At 41.1% G+C, this 20,373-nt stretch overlaps 1 protein-coding gene across 1 annotated transcript in view; it reads right to left on the reverse strand.

Moving 5' to 3' along the window:
• Positions 1 to 7,645: 7,645 nt before the first annotated feature.
• PRDM4 (PR domain containing 4) overlaps positions 7,646 to 20,373 on the reverse strand; it is a 28,118-nt gene continuing 15,390 nt past the window's right edge. The window contains exons 6-11 of the mRNA XM_011975545.1: positions 19,527 to 19,645; positions 17,924 to 18,009; positions 16,958 to 17,085; positions 15,686 to 16,000; positions 14,093 to 14,261; positions 7,646 to 9,311 (exon numbers count right to left, since the gene is read on the reverse strand). Of these exons, the coding sequence (XP_011830935.1) occupies positions 8,999 to 9,311; positions 14,093 to 14,261; positions 15,686 to 16,000; positions 16,958 to 17,085; positions 17,924 to 18,009; positions 19,527 to 19,645 (1,130 nt within the window). The 3' untranslated portion in view covers positions 7,646 to 8,998. The remainder of the gene's footprint in view (positions 9,312 to 14,092; positions 14,262 to 15,685; positions 16,001 to 16,957; positions 17,086 to 17,923; positions 18,010 to 19,526; positions 19,646 to 20,373) is intronic.

The following is a 20,373-nucleotide window of genomic DNA, read 5'->3' on the forward strand; positions in this document are numbered from 1 at the left end:
CCGTGGGTACATTTTGCACCTAAGTGTGGGTAGATCTGAGCCCAAAGATATGTGGCTTAGAATTCCTGTCTGGCATAGAAAGTGGGGGAACAACATGTAACATTTTCACCACTGGTAGTTTGTTGGTGACTGGTGTTTTCATTACATAGCACGTGGAAATGCCATGGAGCCAATCATATTTGTCAAAGTGAAAACCCAATACTATTAAACAATTTTACCCAGATGGCTGGGCATGCCTGTAATCCCAGCACTCTGGGAGGCCGTGGTGGGCAGGTCACCCAAGGTCAGGAGTCCAAGACCATCCTGGCCAACATGGTGAAACCCCGTCTCTACTAAAAATACAAAAATTAGCTGGGCGTGGTGGTGGGTGCCTATTAATCCCAGCTACTTGGGAGGCTGAGGCAGGAGGATCACTTGAACCTGGGAGGCGGAGATTGCAGTGAGCTGAGACTATGTCATTGCACTCCAGCCTGGGCAACAGGAGCAAAACTCCGTCTCAAAAAAAAAAAAAAAATTATCCAGATGTAGGCAGGTGTCAGCTAATTATATCTGGGAGTTCAAATTCTGCAAAACCAATTGTTTTATAAAGTAGAAATACCAACTTCTATGATACTATATTGTATGAGCATTATACAGGTAGAACTTAAAGGCCTCAATTTTTCAGGACAACCCAAACTACATCTTATAAAGCTCTTTTCAGTAAAGGTGGTGTATGAAATGTATACTATACTCTTAATACTCTTTTAGGTGGAGGGAGGTTTTTTTGTTTGTTTTAAGATGGAGTGTTGCTCGGTTACCCAGGCTGGAGTGCAGTAGCGTGGTCTTGGCTCACTGCAGCCTCCGCCTCCCAGGTTTGAACAATTCTCTTGCCTCAGCCTCCTGAGTAGCTGGGATTACAGGCATTTGCCACCATGCCCAGCTAATTTTTGTATTTTTAGTGGAGATGGGGTTTCACCATGTTGGCCAGACTGGTCTCAAACTCCTGACCTCAGGTGATCTGCCTGCCTTGCCTCCCAGAGTGCTGGGATTACAGGCATGAGCCACCATGCCCGGCCAAGGGAGGTCTTTTCAAAATAAGTACTTTTAAAACATCCTATCAGAACAAATAGCCAGATTTTGTTTCAAAAACAACTTGCTTCATACTTCCATTTCTAGATGTGACAGTATAGCTTCCACGAAACAAAAGCTGAACAAGAGGCATGCAATATCTATTTGAAGGCACTGAAGTGCTTCTAAGGCAGCCAGGACTTGAGGGCAAAGATCCTGGGAGAAGGGATGTACAGAGAATTAACCCCATGTGCCTATGCCGACTTTCTGAAGCATTTATCAATTTTTATGTTGTACAAGGTAAGAAAACTGAAAAAAGGAGCAGAGCAAAGACAAAAATTGAACTTGATTTCAAAAAGGAAGTTCTCTAAAAACACTCCAAGCTCTCTCATTGTGACCCCTCAAAGGCTATACCCCAAAGGTTTAGATAAACCAGTAGAGCTAACTTTAGGAATCTGAAGCCCAGCCTTGAGTAAGCTCAGCTTTTGACTGGATTGAGGTGTCCCTGCTCTAGTTTGACAGAGGACAGGGTGAATCCTCCCTGGAAGAGGATAATTTCGTCCACAGCTTCTAGAGTTTTTCATACACAATCTCCAGCAAATTTCCAGCAAAAATTTCTAAGCATACTAAGAAATAGCACCACGAGAAAAATAGACCTATAATAAATTCACACATTGGACTTATGTTGGACATGAACTTTGAAATAGGCAGGATTGGTAAATGTAAGAAAAAACAAGATTGAATATATCATCAAGGAATTGGAATCTATAAAGAATTAAATGAGAACTCTAGAACTTAAGAGAATTTTATATATGAGCCTAACAACATTAGAGTTGAAGGAGGATTAGTGAGTGTGAGGATAGGTCAATGGGAAATATCCACACTAAAATACAAAGAGTAAAAAGTATAAAGTATAAGATACATATCAGGCATGGTACAAAAGTCTAACATACATGTAACTGGAATCAGAATAGGATGAGGGAGAACAATATCCAAAAAGATTATGGCAAAAGTTAAACACAAGTTTATGAACCTGAAACTACTCCTTGGTATATATCCAAGAGAAACAAAACATGTCCTTACAGAGACTTATATGCAGACGTTCAGCAGCAGTGTCATTCTTAACAGCCCCAAAGTGGAAACAATCCAAATGTTCATCAGTGGGTGAATGAATAAACAAATTGTGGGATAGCCATAAAGTGGACTTCTGTTCTGTGATAAAAAGGAATGCACTAATACATATTGCAACATAGATGAACCTTTAAGACATGCTAAACGAGAGAAGTTGGACATGAGGCCATATATTATATAATTCCATTTATATGAAATTTCAGAGGAAAAGGCAAATCCATACAGACAGTACCTTGTCATTTCCTGGGATTGGGAGTGAGAATAGGGTGTGACTGCAAATGAACAAAAATGATCTTTTTGGGTGGTGGAAGTGATTTAAAATAGGATTATGGTGATGCTTGCACTAGTTGCACTATTTTGAATATTCTAAAAACCAATGGATTGTACACATTAAATGGGTGAATTTTATGGTAAGTAAAATACTTTCTTTAAAAAGATGAAGACACTTTGGCTGAGCATGATGGCTCACACCTATAATTCCAGCATTTTGGGAGGCCAAAGTAAGCAGATTATTTGAGCCTGGGAGTTCCAGACCAGCCTGGGCAAAACCCCATCTCTATAAAAAATCTCTATAAAAAATCCAAAAATTACCTGGGTGCAGTGGCGCTCACCTGTAGTCCCAGTTACTTCAGAAGCTGAGGTGGGAGGACTGCTTGAGCATGGGAAGTGGAGGTTGCAGTGAGCCAAGATCACACCATTGCACTCCAGCCTGGGCAAGAGAGTAAGACCCTGTCTCAAACAACAATAATTGTAAAGTTACGCTAAACTTAGGCACAACGAAAACGATCCCAGATGGGAATACAGAAATGCAAGAAGGAATAATGGTCAACATGGGTAAATTTAAGTGAATATTACCACAGAAAACAGTAATAATAATGTTGTATAGGGCTTAAAATACCTGGAAGATTAAAATGCCTGACAAAAGGCTAGAAGGAGATAAATAGAGTTAAGGTATTCTAAGATCTCAGCATTGTTTTGGAAGGGATAAAAGTATCACTATTACACTCTAATAAATCAAGGATGCATGTTGTAATCTCTAGTTAAACTACAAGAGTACTGAAAAAAGCCAAAAGGGGAGAAAGCGAACAATACTTGATTAACTCAAAAGAAGCAAGGAGGCCAGGCACAATGGCTCATGCTTGTAATCCCAGCACTTTGGAAGGCTTGAGGTGAGTCAATCACCTGAGGTCAGGAGTTCAAGACCAGCCTGGCCAACATAGTGAAACCCCATTTCTACCAAAAACACAAATATGAGCTCGGCATGGTAGCATGTGCCTGTAGTCCTAGCTACTCGGGAGGCTGAGGCAGGAGAACTGCTTTAACCCAGGAGGCAGAGGTTGCAGTGAGCCAAGATCATGCCACTGCACTCCAGCCTGGGTGACAAAGGGAGACCCTGTCCCCACTCCCCTCCAAAAAGAAAAGTTAGAAAAAGACCGGCAATTTAAACCCAAAAATATGGATAGAAGGAAATAACAGAGTAGAAATGTGATACACAACAAATACAATATAGAAAATTATCAAAGAAAAAATGGATTATTTACAATACTAAGAAAGTTGATAAACCTATAGCAATAGTGAACATAACACAAATTATTAACTTCAGACTTGAAAAGGAAGACATCACTACAAACACTACAGACACTAAACAGTAAGAAGATAGGAACAATTTTTGTGATTAAATTTGAAGATGTATATTAAATAGACAAATTCCTAGAAAAACATAACTTATGAAAACCGGTACTAGAAGAAATAGAAAATTTGAATATTGAAGCATGCTTCTTATTCATATACAACAGACATGTTTAGCTAGGTCAAAGAAGCAGTGACTGCCCTGAAATAATTTCTTCTCTCTGTAGCCATAGAGTTATACAGTGAAAAACCAGTAAAGAGTCTGATCCTGCAGGTTACTGATATACAAGGTAAGTTGAATTCACTGCTTCAGCAGGTTTCTTAAATAACAATTAGATTATTTTGGAAGAAAGAATGCAAACCCAAAAAGTAGAATGGTGATATCTGAGAACATTACAATGACCAAGTACCCAAAACCCCAAAGATGTGCCAACAGAAGTAGCTCCTGCCCTATCTAATGAGAATGGTTCTGATTTTCTTGAATTATCTTGTATTCAAGATACAAGATCCAAGACGACACCTCAGGTAGTTATCTTCTAAAATAGTCCCCATTATCTACATTTACCACTCCTACCACCTCTTATTGTTTCTGACCTACGACAAGGTGAAGCCCTCAAATTCTCTATAATTCCGAAGTCAAACCTTGGAAAAGAAAGTTTACATATTAACAGAATTGCAGAATTTCCTAATGTATTGGCAAAATCTTAAGGAATATGTGTCAGCAAGATTCTGAAGATTCTAGACCAGGGAAGGAGAAACACAGTTTAAACTGTGTTTATTGATACAGATACATTTAATTGCAGGTGATCATGGGTGATAATCTAACCCATGTCCCACCCATGCATGCCAGGTACAATTCTGTCTCCCCTCCTCTAACAGTAACTGGAACTTTACTGCCTTGAAACCAGCCAGGTCAGATAAGTAGTTCAAGATGTCATTTCCTTAAGGATCTGTTATCTGCAATATTTTCAGACAACTCCTCTAGTTTAAGCAAAAAGAATTTACTGAGCAATATAGATCACTCTTGGAATCACTCACTGAAAAGGCTGACAAAATGGAATCTAAGCTGAGTTCTAGGAATGAGTCCTAATCCCATACCACAGACATGAACTCACAAGGTGCATCTGCTGCTTCTATGGTCAAGAAGCCACCTACCACGTCAGAAAGCCTCCATCTACCATCACCACCAGCTCTAAAACCACACCTCACTGGTAATATCCAAGCCTGCACAGTAGATACCTCAGGCCCTGCTTCTCTCCCTGCCTAATTCAGTTCTGAATCTAAGTCTCACATGAGTGCATCTAATTAAAACTTTACCAGTTTTCTTAGACTTCTCTTCTTAGGAGTGACTTTTCACTCCTGCCCCTAGATCTTAAGAAATTCTGTTCCTTTATTATAAGGCTGACCACAGTCTGGCTTGCATTAGGTATAGATATCTGCCATCTATACCTTGCATGGTTCCCAGCATAAGACTCCTGTGGACTGCTTCACAATCACCTAGGGAGCCTTGGAAGCTCATCAGTAGGGCTGGGGCTCACCTGGACACTTAAACGTCTCTTATTTCCTTAGATAATCCTGATGTGAGGACAGGTCTTAGAGCTACTGCAAAACTTTGAGTATCCAAAGGCAGGAGCAGAGCCCTAGTCATTTTTCTGTTCCCCCTACAATGCCTTAAAGTGTGCCAGCACTTAATAAATGGGTTTTTGAAAAGAACGCTCTTCTTGTCTGAGGACTACACAGGCCTGAGTGCCTAATGATCCTCAACAGTGCATATGCAAGAAAAACTAAGGAGCAAAAAAGCTGTTAAGGAGTGATTTCATCCCTTTCAGTAGTAGGGAAATCTGCTGGCGGCAATATACACCGCTAGAAATGGTGACTGCCTTTATGTTGCTCATGCTCATCTGTAAAGCTGGGGTTAAACTGAAGTCACTATACTGGAAGCTGCTCCTCTTTAAGCAATCATTATCAAGAGCATATATTTGATTAGACTGTTTAGTGTGCCAGGGCTGCCACAACAAATTGCCATGGACTGGGTCGACTAAACAGAAATTTGTCTCACAGTTCTAGAGGCTGGAAGTCTGAGATCTGAGCAAAGACAGGGTTGTTCGGAGGGCTGAGAAGGACCTGTTCCAAGCCTCTTTCCTTGGGCTTGTAGATGTCTTCTCCCTCTGTTTTCACATCATCTTCCCTCTGTATAAGGCTTTGTCCAAATTTTCTTTTTCTAAGAACACCAGTCATATTGGGTTAGGTCCTAACTTAAGGACTTCATTTTAACTTAATGCCTTCTTTAAAGAACATATCTCCAACTACAGTCACATTTTGAGATTACTGGAGGTTAGGACTTCACCATATGAATCTGGTGGTGGGCGGTGTGTTCAGCCCATAACAGACCATAATCACTTATGTATATGGAGATATGTCGTTCCTTAGTGTGTACCTCCAAGATGCAGTTTGGTGATTAGATCAAGTTTACATACTTGATGAGGGGCTGACAGCTTCTGGCATGTTTATGCTTCTCGGGACACAGGTAAAGGAGTGTTTACTAGAAAGCAGGGACACAGGTCAAGCGTGAAAAGGCTGACAAAGACTCTAGTTCCTGTTACCTCTTTGCCCTCTGAGAATCTCAGCACAACAAAAATGCCAGGATTATGAGCAACTCACCTTTTTGAGAAGGAAATGCCAAGCATACAGTGAGCTACAAGAATACTCTGAACTAGTTTATAGGCTTTGGCCTTGAAAACTCAAATTATTCCAGCCTTATTTATATTACTAAAATCTAGGGCTTCTTGGGTATTCTACACCTCAATTTTTTTAGTGTAGAAACCTATGTTAAAATGAAAAATGTAGACTAACGGGAAACTAAAGAATATCAGCTACTGTTTACTCTACATTGAACACTGTGGGAGCCACTGACATGTATGAACTTAACATCTAAACAGTATAATGAAGAGGCGCTCTTAATACTCTCCATTTACAGTTAAGGGAAGAGGCATAGAGAGCTTACATAATTTGGCTAAGGTTACAAACCTTCATCAAACAGCAAAGCCCACACTAGAGAACATTCTGCAGGGCTCTAGAGCCTACATACATATCCTGCCTCTCACCGTGACCATTTACTAAACAGCAGCAATAAGGCCACCCAAAATGGGCAGAAAAAGCTGAATACATTCATGTCAAAGGGCGCTTACTCATTTATTCATCTTGTGAAAATGACTTAGAATTTAAAACTAAGAGGTAAAAAAATGGAGAGACAGTTGTAAATACTAAGTACTAACAGCTACATTTTCACTAAAAAGGTTTCCAAGCTTCCTCGGCTGTTTGTGTTTCTGTGACACTACGCATAACGATCTAGGGCATCATTTCAGTCTTGGGAATGAAGGAAATTAACCCAGTGTGTGCTACTGAGATAAAGGAAGAAAGAGAGCTTGGAGTTCCAGTACCAGTGGTTTCCTGAGAACGGGGGAACCTGCCAGCTGGATGCCTTCGGCAAAAGGCTGAGTATAAACCTGCCCTGAGGGAGGCGTCACGACCCAGTGTCAGCAGCCACCCCTAACCATCCACAACACATCCCCCAACTCTCCACTGCAGACCTGTCACATTACTACAAGGAGGTAACAGAGTAAAGGCATACCTTAGGCAGGAAGAGGGCAGAAGAGGGCTGGAAGCACAAGAAGCAGTTTAAGTACTAATAGCAGAAACAATAAGAATATGAACTCGAAAGCTGTAATACTCTAAAAATGCTCTCTCCTTCTAACCTCAGAAAGATTCAAATTGTACTTGACTTTACCTAGAAGACTCACTCATCTCCTTCCTCCATAAAACGAGACTACCAGAGGAATCCTGTATTTTAAAAAAGTTTAATTTTAATCCTTCCTAGAGGAATACAGATCTGAATGAAATACATTCATTCCATAAATACATTAGCAGCAAATCCTTCCCACCAGAGTCCTCTACTCCAACCCAGAGGTTGTGCCTTGAGCAGGAGAGCATGTTCCATCAACCCTGTCAACTTAAGGATGGGTCTGCTTCTGAAAAACGCTGGATATGCGTGGGAGACACAATGACCAGGGGCACAGGTGACTTAACTAAGCTGGGACCCTGAAAACAGGCCCATATGGTGACCATTCAGCCTTCTTTACCTTCCAAAAATCCTTTGGCATCTTCCATGCTTCTCTGATGAGGTTCCTCAGCACCAAGACAACTGGAAAGACCTAACTTTGCACATGCATTAAATAATTTGTTATTTTGAGTTGGCAAAGTTTTAATACTTTTCATAAGGTAAATGAAACATAAAAGATTATTCCCTTCCTTCCCTTCCTCAGTTGAGTCCACATGTACTCGTCAGGAGACAATCCAGCAGGCATTATTTGGGCTCTCTATATCTCTAGGCCCCCTTTGTCTGAATGGCTGGAAGCTTACCGGAGACAGTCATGTCTAAACCTACAAAGACCTCCATGTCACAATAACCACGTGACTCACGCAGGCTTCCATCAAAGCTAATTTCTTTGGCAGAGGCCAGGCATCTCTCCTCTTGTTCTCTCCATCGTTGACTACTGACTGACTGACTGCTGCTTTTTTATTTGCCCTCCAGGCACCCACTGAAACTTTGGAAAGCAAGATCTACCCTAAACTCCCAAGTAGCCAGGAGCAGTTATGGCAGGTGCTGCTTTAAACTTACTAGCTGCCAAGTAGCACACTTATGCCGCTGTGTCCCAATCCATTCTGTGGTGAATACAAGTCACAGGAGTTTGCATAAAACACAATCAGCAATCAGGATGGCTATGGGGCAAGGACCAAGTTTACAATGTTACCAAGTCACAGGACCAGCAGGAAAATGGAATAATGGAAGAATGTGAAATAAATCTGGTTTGTTTGAGCAAAAGGCAGCTTTGATTCAGGCATAAATGCATCTCCCAGATTATCATGTAAATAAAGAACAGACCTCAGAAGTGGACACTTCCCTCCCAGTCCATCACTTAAAATAGGACACATGCTCAATTTTCCCAATTTGTTTTAAAGTATTTTCATTAGGATATTCTTCTGTAAGTGCTTTATTCATTCCCAGTCTGTTGTGATTATTGGCTGAAAATAAATCAGGAACCATTTTATATAAAAACCATTATAGTAGATAACTCGTTATGCATGTTTTTCCAGTCGCATTTTCATCCAAAATAGCTTGTTTCTTTTCCTTTTATTTATGTGCAGAGAGAGACTCATCCGCTGAATATACAGCACTGTTAATCCTACAGTCTTCCGTCCCCACAGAGTCTGCTAGATCTTCCTCCTCTGAGTCATCCTCTTCTTCCTCCTCTGGTGCTGATGAACTGGAGGTGGGCCCTTTGCAGGTTTTCAGGTGGCGGGTGAGATGGTATTTGGTTAGATAAGCCTTTGTACATTTTTCACAGACATAATCCCGTTTTCCTTCATGAGAATTGAGATGCTTCTTTAAGTGATTTGTTCTCAAGAACAGTTTATCACACTTGGGACACTTGATCTGGCGTTCTCTAAGAGGAACACAAGAAAAAACATTTGATTTGGGGTTACAAATAACAACTGAGGCAACACTTATTCTTCATAACTGCAGGCCTTTTGTCAGAGCAGCTCTATCCTTCCAAATCAGGCTTTTGCATAGGCGATATATAGAAGACTCATAAAACAAATGTAGTTGAAAACAGTGTAGGCTGATTTTGCCTGTTTTAGAATACTATGTAAATTCTCGAATTCTATGTAAATTCTGTATGTATTTCTTTTGTCTTGCTGCATTCTCTCAATATGACGCTTATAAAATTCATTCAAGTTGCTGTATCAGTTGTTTGTTCCCTTCCACTGCTGTATACTATTTACAAATATACCACAACTTATCTATGGTACTGGATTTGTCTCTAGCTAATGAATATTTTGGTGGTTTCCAGTTTTTTATCATCACAAGCAAGAGTGCTATGTTTTTAAATTTTTTAAAATTATTATTATTATTTTTTAGAGACAGGGTCCCGCTATGTTGCCCAGGCTGGAGTGCAATGGCTATTCACTGGTGTGATCATCGTGCACTACAGCCTTGAACTCCTGGGCTCAAGTGACCTGTCCACTTCAGCTTCCCAAGTATCTGGCTCTATACGTGCATGCCACTGCACCTGGCATTTGAATATTTTTATACTTGTACGGTGCTCTGCAATACATATGTTTCTCTAGGGTATACACCCAAGAGCTACATAGCTAAATCAAAGAATATGCACATCTTCAACTTTACAAGACAATGACAAACAGTTTTCCAACGCAGTTGTTTCAATACACACTTCCATCATTGACGGTTCTGGCTGTCCCATATTCTCAACAACTGGAAGACTCAAATTTGAAAATGTCTGCCAATTAGCCAGTACATAATGGTCTCTCATTACGCTGTTATTTGTATTCCCTGAATGCCACTTTTATGGAATTCCCATTTTTCTGTCCTTTTCTTAGACTAGTGGTTCTCAAGTAGGGGCAACTGCCTCTATAGGGGCATTTGGCAACGTCTGGAGGCCTTTCTGATTGTTATACTGGGGAGGGGCGGTACAATTAGCACCTAGTCGGAAAAGGCCAAGAATGCTGCTAACCATTCTACAATGCACAGGGCAGCCCCACAACAAAAAATTAACTGGGTCAAAGTGTCAATGTCGTCAAGGTTTGAGCAACCCTGGCCTAAACACTTTAGGGCTGAAAAGAACCTCAGAGATCACACAGACCAGGAATTTTTTAACTTTTTTTTTTTTTTTTTGAGTAGCTGAACCCCATGTCTTTATGAAAGCCCAATATGAAACAGTTAAAGCAAGTGATTAATGAAATCCTGGAAGGACTGAGAGGGTGCAGTCGGGAGTTCTGAAGCCTGGCTTCCTTAGCATTTCTCCCATCCTCTTCTAGCAACAGATGGCACTGAAGAATCCTTGGAATTCCCCGGAGCAGTTTTACAACCACCAATCTAATCTAGCCTCTTAATTCTGCAGATGGGGAACATTATGTGCATAAAAACTACTAAGGAACTTGCCCAAGGCCACAACAAAACCCCAATCAAAAGTCTGACTTTTAATCTTCTAGTCTTATGGTTTTTAGAGGTGTATTCAACACATATTTACTGTGTCTAATATATGCCAGGCACTGCTCTAGATGCTAGGGCTATAGGATGTAGGTAAGCTAAGTCCCTGCCTTCCTGAAGCTTACGTTCTAGTGGACAGATTATACCATAAACAAATGCGTAACATATCAGATAGCAATAAAGACTATGAAAACATATGAAGCCAGGTAAAAGTGAAGGGGTCCTATTTTAGATAAGATAGTCAAGGAAGGCCCTCCTGAGGAGATAACATTTGAGCAGAAACCCGAATGGAGGGAAGAAGACACGCAGGTATCCAGAGGGAGAAGTTTCTAAGGCAGAGGCCCTGAGAATGGATGTGCGTAGTATGCTCAAGGAGTAGCAAGGGGAGGGTCAGAGTGGCCAAAGCAGAATATAAAAAGTAATAAAGGTGAATGGGAGAGGTAGCCTAGTACTATTACCATAACATAAAGGGCCTTCTGACTATGGTAAAAAGCTTTTAACACAAATACGATGGAAAGCCACCAGAGACTTATGAGAGGAGACAGGCACAATCTGACTTATATTTGAAATGGACTGCTCTGGCACTGTGGACAGAAAACTGTGTGTGTGTGTTCATCTGTGTTGCAGAGTAGATGAGGAGAAACAGAAGTAGTAGCAGAGAGATCAACTGGGAGGCTATTGAAACCATCCATAGAAGAGAAGCTGGTGGTCTGGACAAGGTGATAATTGAAGGAAGGAAAAACTGAGTTGAGAATTACTTCAAGGTGTTTGGCTTGACCAGTGAGGTGAATAATGGTGGTGCCATTCAATGAGCTGCTCAGTACTGGAGGAACTCAAGCTCGTGGGGTAATATTGGGTTGAGTTTGGGACACATTAGATTTAAGTTGTCTAGTGAACATCCAGCATCAGAGCTGCTGAGTTACGGTGAGGTGTACAAGGGTGGAGACATAAATCATAAGATGGTATCTAAAGCCACGAGACAAGATGACCTGGGGAGTAAACATCACTGCTCTTCCTCTCACTTCCTCTTTCTTACAGGATGAGCAAAGCCAGGTTCTGTCACAACCCTTCCAACTCTCAGGGGAACACCGGGGCAGAACTCCTCTTGCATTTGGCATTAGGGTTGTAGCTGTTTTCTTTTTAAGTAGATAAATAAAAAGACGCCCATACTACTATATCCACTTTGAAATGTCCCAAAGTAAAAATATAAGCATCTGAAAATTTTACCAATGATCTCCATAGGAAGCCTAAAGCCTTATTCAAAAACAGTTTGAGGGAACAGTGCTTCTTATATGAATGACTTATACCAGTTTTAAGTTTTGACTGTCCAAAACCTTCTTTCTATCCCATGAAAGTTTGGAAAAGAGGCTTACCATATTTTCTCATCCTGATAAACAGTCCAGATCCACATTTGTTAAGCAAATGTAAAATGAAAGGATAGAGGCTGATATCAGCTTGATTCAAGCAAAACTTTTCCTCAAATTATAACTGTGTGATATTTAAGAAACAATACATCCACTTGCCAGAGACACTGTGGAAATGTCTTGCACATGGATGAAGTCAGTAGTCCTCAACCCTGGCTGGGCATGAGAATCACTCGGGGGCCTTTTTAAAATACCAAGGCCAGGGCTCTAACTCTGAACAATTAAATTAGAATTCCTGGGTGGGGTCCTAGCACCAAATGTTGTTTTTCACATTTTCCAAGGAAATTATAATGGGCAGTCTTCTGGACAAATATTTGTCCCCCTCACCTCAAATTCACATGTTGAGGCCCTAACACCCAGTGTGAGGTGGAGCCTTTGGAAGGCAATTAGGGTTAGATGAGGTCATGAGGGTGGGGCCTCCATGATGTGGCATTAGTGTCCTTATGAGAAGAGATCAGAGCTCTCATATTCTTTCTCTTTCATTCTCTCAACAGAAATGTATTTTCTCACAGTCCTGGAGGCTGGAAGTCAGAGATCCGGGTGCCAGTCAAGGGGCCCTCTTCCAGGATTGCTCATGACTGCCTTCTCTCACCGTGTCTCTCCCCTATTGTTTGAGTCACAAAATCTGTAGTATTTTATTACCGCAACCTGAGCTGCCTAGACAGGCTGTTAGACTAGATGATCCAGGGATCTCTTTTGGCTCCAATATTGCACAATTTGATGTAATATTTGATAATTTGTCTCATTTTACAAAATTTCACACCAGCAATGAAACTAAAGAAGTCTTTGTTTTAGAATGTCCTTCTGAGAGTTATGAATGTAGATCCAGGCTCCTTGGCTGTTTGGCATCTCAGGCTGCATTGTGATGAGGAAGCAGACAGAAGAACTGATATCAAAGCCAAGTCTATCCAAATTCTACATTAAGAATATAATGTTTTCAGTGAAGATAGATTTCTAAAGAGAATCTCCATAATATAAGCTGAGAATGTTTTCTTCCTCTTCTAACACTTGTTAAAAGCTGAGGACAACAAAATCCATTCCTTCTTTCTATGACCACTGTGACTAATGCAGTCTAGACATTTAATTACACTTGGATTCATGCAATAAATTCCTAATTGGTCTTCCAATATTTAGGCTTCTCCACCCTCAATCATCCCCTGTTCAGCTGCCTGAGTAATCTTTGTATTAACAGAATGGGTATGTCACTATGACACTCCTTTCCTTAAAATCCTATAGTGTTTGCACAACAATGTGAATATAACTAACATTATTGAACTGGGCGTTAAGATGATTTTTTTTTTTACTGCAATTCAGACACACACACACACACAGAATAGTTCCGAAATGGCAGGGACTGGCAGATCCTTCAGTGTCGCCATTTTCTAAAATGAAATAGAATTTTCTTAATAGGACCAAAGGCTCTTCATGGTGTGGCTGCTGACTCTTACTCTTTTCACTCCATCACTCTCTTACGTGCACACTATTGTACAACTATAAGCAACCACTTGTAGTCAATAGTCCTTTTTGCCTCTATGTTTTCGTAGGTGTGAAAAAAGAGTACATGTGAAAAATAAGAAAAAGAAGCCAACAACTGAAATCTTCCAGGATAACACCAAAAACAATGTTCCAACCTTGGCTTGGCTACATGGAACACAGAAGGCTTCTACCATGGTACCAAGGCAGGAAACAGATGATGAGCCAGGACTCCCCAGCCCTTCAATCAGCAGGCAGGCTGCAGCCACACAAAGGCTCCCCACCTGAGGAACAACATCTTGGCTGCAGGATAACTTACTGAGTGTGGATGAGCACATGCTGCTTGAGGTCCTGCCTCCGCATAAACAACTTCTCACAGTAATCACACTTAAGATTCTTCTCCCCAGTGTGGATAACCATGTGGGACTCCAGGTGAGCCTTCTGGGTGAAAGACTTGTCACACAAAGTACACCTGTAGTTCTTCTGACCTGCAAATCAGCCCAAAGTATCACACTGTGAAGAAAACAACTGCTGGCATCCCCAAGACAAACAGGCACACATATGGGCATGCAGCAGAGGTAGCAACGAAACAGTTGACTGGTAAGCGGCACTTGACTTTCTAGGGTCATCAATGCAGGACCACTCAGAGCCCCCGAGTTTATATTCTGCAACTAAAGCTAGTAAATTAATCTGATCTCCTTTAGGACCTCTGATCTAAATATGTATTGTTAAAAATGTACAGGTGATACATAAAACTTGAAAAAAATGAGTTATAATCCTAATGCCCTGCCTAACACAAACATTAAGCAAAAAAAAACAAAAAACAAAAGAAAAGAAAAAAACAACCTCATGAATTCTAGGACTTGTCTATAGGGAAACATATTTTTACAAGCTAGACTTCATAGTTTTCTATCTTTTTAAAACATGTAATATTGCCCTATAAACCAGGGATGAAACAAAATCCTTCCAAGAGTGCAAAAATAAGATTCCTCTAAGTCAGGGGTCAGTAAAACTTCTCTTAAAGGCTAGATAGAATTTTAGGCTTTGTGGGCCATAAGATCTCTGTTGCAAAAGGATGAGGAAGAAACTTTTGAAGATTTGGAGAAAAGATGACCCAAACAAGAAAGCTAAAATCATCAGTTATTTTGTAGTATGTACTAAAAAAAGTTAGTGGCCAGGCACAGTGGCTCAGGCCTATAATCCCAGCATTTTGGGAGGCTGAGGTAGGCAGATTGCTTGAGTCCAGGAGTTCAAGACCAGCCTTGGCAACATGGCAAAACCCCATCTATATTAAAAATACAAAAATTAGTCAGGTGTGCTAGCGCTCATCTGCAGTCCATGCTACTCAGGAGGCTGAGGTGGGAGGATCACCTGAGCCCTGGAGACAGAAGTTATAGTGAACCAAGATGGTGTCACTGTACTCCAGCCTGGGCAACAGAGTGAGGCCCTATCTCAAAAAAAACTTTTTTCTTAAAAAGTACTAAAAGAAAGGTGTTGGTTTGAATGGAATTTAGAAAATGGAGGCTCAAAAAATAAATTGTGGCAATATTTATTGAGCAATAATATTAAAGGAGAGAAACTAGCTCTGGCTGGTGACTGAGGTGAGCTCTAATGAGAGGCTCAGACTCAGAAGCTTCTATTTAAGTCCAAACACATTGATCGACTTCCTGATTATTAAGTGCATTTTCCCAGGCACCTTCCAACTATGGTGGGGAGACCTGGAAAGCAGAACATCCTAATAACTGGAAGTGACAGCCTCCAAGGAATCTCAGTTAAACCACAAAGGTTTCCACCCTGAATTCTTTCTCTGACATCAAATCTCAACTCTGCCTACTGTCCCTCTACAAAGCCTTTACTATCACATTTTCTAATTGTTGCAAAAATTCCATTCTGATGGGCCAACACAACTTACCTGTATGTATCTTGAGGTGGGTCCGCAGATTGCTGGGATCACTAAAAGCCTTGCTACAGAAATCACACTTGTGGGGCTTCATACCCATGTGACCCATAAAGTGGACATGAAGTTTGGAAGGAGAGATAAAAGCTTGGGGGCACATTGAGCACTTCCACTTCCTTTCTTTGCTGTGACTTGGCCCATGGCTGCCGCTATGGCCCTGGGTAGGAAGATGGTTATGGATGTGGCTGGTCAGATGGGCTTTGAACTCTGTGTAAGAATTGCACTCCTTGCCACAGTTACAGAGGTGCACATCTGGGTGTTCAGGAACACCTTTTAAAATAAAAAATTACTCATTATCTCCTGATACTTGAATCTTAAAACTTGTTCTTGACATTAACAATGATCACTTGCAGTTCTCCTTTCTCCCCAAATTTCCAATTTGCCCACTTCCTATAAAACTCAAATTTATTCAGTGCTCTATCCCCAGCATCTAAAATAATGTACTTAGGGCCAGGCACAGTGGCTCATGCCTACAATCTTAGTGCTTTGAGAGCCAAAAGTGGGAGGATCACTTGAGGCCAGGAGTTTAAGACCAGCCTGGGCAACACAGCCAGACCCCATAAAAAAAAAAAAACTTAAAAATCATTGGCTGGGCATGGTGGTGCACACCCATAATCCTAGTTAATCAGGAGGCTGAAGCAGGAAGACTGCTTGAGCCCAGGAGTTCAAGGTTATAGTTGGCTATGATTGCACCACTACACTCCAGCCTGGCAGAGTGAGATCTTATCTCTAAATACACACATACATACATAAAATAAAATAGTGTACCAGGCACCAAGAAATACTGGATTATAAGGTCTCTTTTATAAGCAAAATATTTAGATTTTGTAGCATACACAAACTCTTAAACACCACTTGTCATCATGAAACAGCACAGCAAAGAGAAAGCCTATGCAGGTTAAATCAAACCGAGGGGCTTTGCTGTCCTTCGTGAGTTTACATCTCAATGGTGCTAGCTCGAAAAGTAGCCTTAGGAACTTCAATGCCCCAAACCAAAGTCCTACCATGAAAGACCATGTCATATGAATTATTGCTTGGTCAATAACATTCGGCTTGTGAAGAACCTCACAGATTTTAACACCTCAAATACAGAAGTAATAGTTTGCTTTTATACAAACAAAGGTATATGATTTGCTTTGGCTAACATGTATATCATTACCAAAACTTCAATCCTGGTCTTTGGTATTTTTACTATGCTAGATTCATGATAAACATATATTAACTTACCAATCTGCTGAGCATAATCTCGGCTATAATAAAAAAGCAGTTCATTTTCAGGAGGGATATCTTGTGAGGTGCAGAAAAAGATTTTTCCATCATGAGGATAAGCCACCAAATTCTGCTCTTCCCGGTTCCTGAGTTAGCACATTTAATAGATGAAGCACATTAATTGTGAAATGCATACTAAGCACAACATTCCCCCCATTGCAAAATCCTATATGAAAGCTCAGGCAGAACTATTTCCTCTGGAATGTTTTTGTAATTTCCCATCCTATCTATGAGGAAGCAGCTGTAGAGAAACGGAATTCTTACTTCAGCATATTAGCTGATGACCTTTTGTAGTCAAAAATACTAGAGTCTCTTATTGGAAGCAAACAAAGTAAATAAAATGAAATCCTTAAAAAACATTATGACAAAGACATGGAGATAGCTAGCTAAACAAGGATTAACTCCAGTAACTGAGCGGTGGACTAACAGCCAATATAAAGAAAAGGTACCCACTTGCAAATTCAGTGCAGCTAACATGTATATCAGAACTATATTGTTCTTTAGTAAGTTTTTTTTTTTTTTTTTGAGACAGGATCTCACTTTGTCACCCAGACTGGAATGCAACAGCACCACCATAGTATGATCACAGCTCGAACTCTTCAGCTCAAGTGATCCTCCCAATAGCTGGGACTACACGTGTATACCACAACACCCAGCTGATCTGAAAAAAATTGTTTTAGAGATGAGGGTCTTGCTATGTTGCCCAGGCTGGTCTCGAACTCCTGGCCCAAAGCAATTCTCCCACCTCAGCCAACCCAAGTGCTGGGATTAAAGGTGTGAGCCACCATGCCAGGCTGCCTTGGGCTTTAAGTATGTCCAGGTGTTGGTGTAATTTGGATTATAACTCTTTTCTCTTTTATGCAAAGTTTCCTATTGAAAAACATCTAAATTGTAACTATTTTTCTCATCTGAGACTACTCATACCTGGCTTTGCGTACAAACATCATCCAATTACATTCATTTTCGTCAGTTGTAATGATGCAGAATTCTAGGACACCATTGTGGTATATCTGCCAACAGAAAGCAAGCACACATGTCAAATGCACTGACATGCAATTAAGTACTACATTACACTTAGGCCAGCAATCATCTCATTTACTCATTTGCAGTAGGTCCCAGCTTTCTTGGTGTCAAAATATATTCCTACCTTCTCCAACATGCTATCATTGCAACATTCTCCCTATTTCCAGCAATACAGTAAAGACCATCAGAGACCTACAGTTAGTGCTCAGTGAAGAGACTTTGTTTTTGATTATTCAAACTTTGCCTGGAAAAGACAAAAAACCAGTCTACCTGTTCACCTGTCTTCATCACCTATCACACAGGAGGCACTGAATGACAGAATGTCCATTAAGGGCAGAGGATCATCCCTTCTCACGATTTTCCCACATGGGCCTAGCATTCCAAATTTAAAGTTCCCAGTGACAGTGGTACCTTACCTTTCCAATGATCACAAGACCCATTTTCCCCTTACTTCAAATTTGCAAGCATCATTCCCAATAGATATCCATGTGAAAATCTTGCATTTTTAACCCCTTTCATTAGAAAACTAGAAAAATAGGCCAGGTGCAGTGGCTCACGCCTGTAATCCCAGCACTTTGGGAGGTTGAGGAGGGTGGATCACTTGAGGTCAGGAGTTCAAGACCAGTCTGGCCAACATGGGGAAACTCCATCTCTACAAAAATACAAAAATTAGCTGGGCATGATGGCAGGTGCCTGTAAGCTCAGCTACTTGGGAGGCTGAGGTGGGAGAGTCGCTTGAGCCCAGGAGGCAGAGGTGGCAGTGAGCCAAGACGGCACCATTGCATTCCAGCCTGGGCAACAGAGCAAGACTCTGCCTCAAGAAAAAAAAAAAAAAAGAAAACTAGAAAAATAATCTTAGCTTCTTATTCCAGAATTATTTCCTAAGGTAAGTATTTGAGGAATGTTTTAGTTAATTATAAAATGAGACTTTTATCATATAAACAAAGTCCATGGTCTCAGCTGCCACAAGTAATTCAAATGCATTAAGTGGTTAAAATAATTGGATTAACTCACAAAACGGAGACAAAAACAGTTTGTCCTCTCTTTCCAGTAGCTGGTGTTTTGCTGTATATTATAACTTGGCTACCAAGAATGATGAATGCACTTTGGGAGGCCGAGGTGGGCAGATCACAAGGTCAGGAGATCGAGACCAACCTGGCTAACACGGTGAAACCCTCTCTCTACTAAAAATACAAAAAATTAGCCGGGTGTGGTGGCAGGTGCCTGTAGTCCCAGCTACTCGGGAGGCTGAGGCAGGAGAATGGCGTGAGCCCGGGATGCAGAGCTTGCAGTGAGCCCAGATTGCACCACTGTACTCCAGCTTGGGCGACAAGCAAGACTCTGTCTCAAAAAAAAAAAAAAAAAAAAAAGTACATTAAATAAATGATGACCAGAGAATGGCACTGTATCAGTTCTGGCTGATTTTGACTTTATCATAACTTTTTAACTACCTCTTACTAAGAAAAACAGCCAGAAGCCACAGAAAAGTTTCATCAGGACTGACCTTCCAGATATGGTTAACTGCCTTGTCTGTCCATTCTGCTACTTCCATGGAGTGGCTCTGCTGGCCAATTAGAGGCCCAAAGCAAGTTCGCACAGGAATGGTTTCTCCAGTCCATACACCTATCAGTGGAAGGACACCAACTACACAATCAAGGATTTAAATAGCAGGATATAGAAGACAGAGGTGCTTCACCCATGCAATGAATCTTATTTTCAGTGAACTTAAGAACCAATATGTAGGCTGGGCATGGTGGTTCACGCCTGTAATCCCAGCACTTTGGGAGGCCGAGGTGGGTGGATCACCTGAGGTCAGGAGTTCGAGATCAGCTTTGCCAACAGGGTGAAACCCCGTCTCTACTAAAAATACAAAAATTAGCTAGGCGTGGTGGTGCACGCCTGTAGTCCCAGCTACTTCGGAGGCTGAGGCTGGAGAATTGCTTGAACCCGGGAGGCGGAGGCTGCAGTGAGTGGACATCGGGCCAATGCACTCTAACCTGGGCAACAAAGCAAGACTCCATCTCAAAAAAAAAAAAAAAACCAATATGCTAGCACTCCTCAGAAGTGGCTAAGCCTTGTGGGTCCCAGCCTGTAAGTATATAAAATGTAATGAACAGATAACACAGGGCTCACAATAAATGCTGAGTAAGAAGCAGTATCAGAAATTCCTGAACCTAGTTTTATCCACAGGGAATCTAACCATGTCTCTCCAAATACATTATTTTGGAGTTAAATATAAAAAAGTTTGGGCATGGTAGCTCATATGTATAATGAGCTAACACTCTGGGAGGCCAAGGCAGGACTGCTTGAGGCCAGGAGTTCGAAACCAGCCTCGGCAACATAGTGAGATG

The sequence above is a fragment of the Mandrillus leucophaeus genome, unplaced genomic scaffold (genome assembly GCF_000951045.1).
Source record: "Mandrillus leucophaeus isolate KB7577 unplaced genomic scaffold, Mleu.le_1.0 Scaffold157, whole genome shotgun sequence".
Classification (NCBI taxonomy): domain Eukaryota; kingdom Metazoa; phylum Chordata; class Mammalia; order Primates; family Cercopithecidae; genus Mandrillus; species Mandrillus leucophaeus.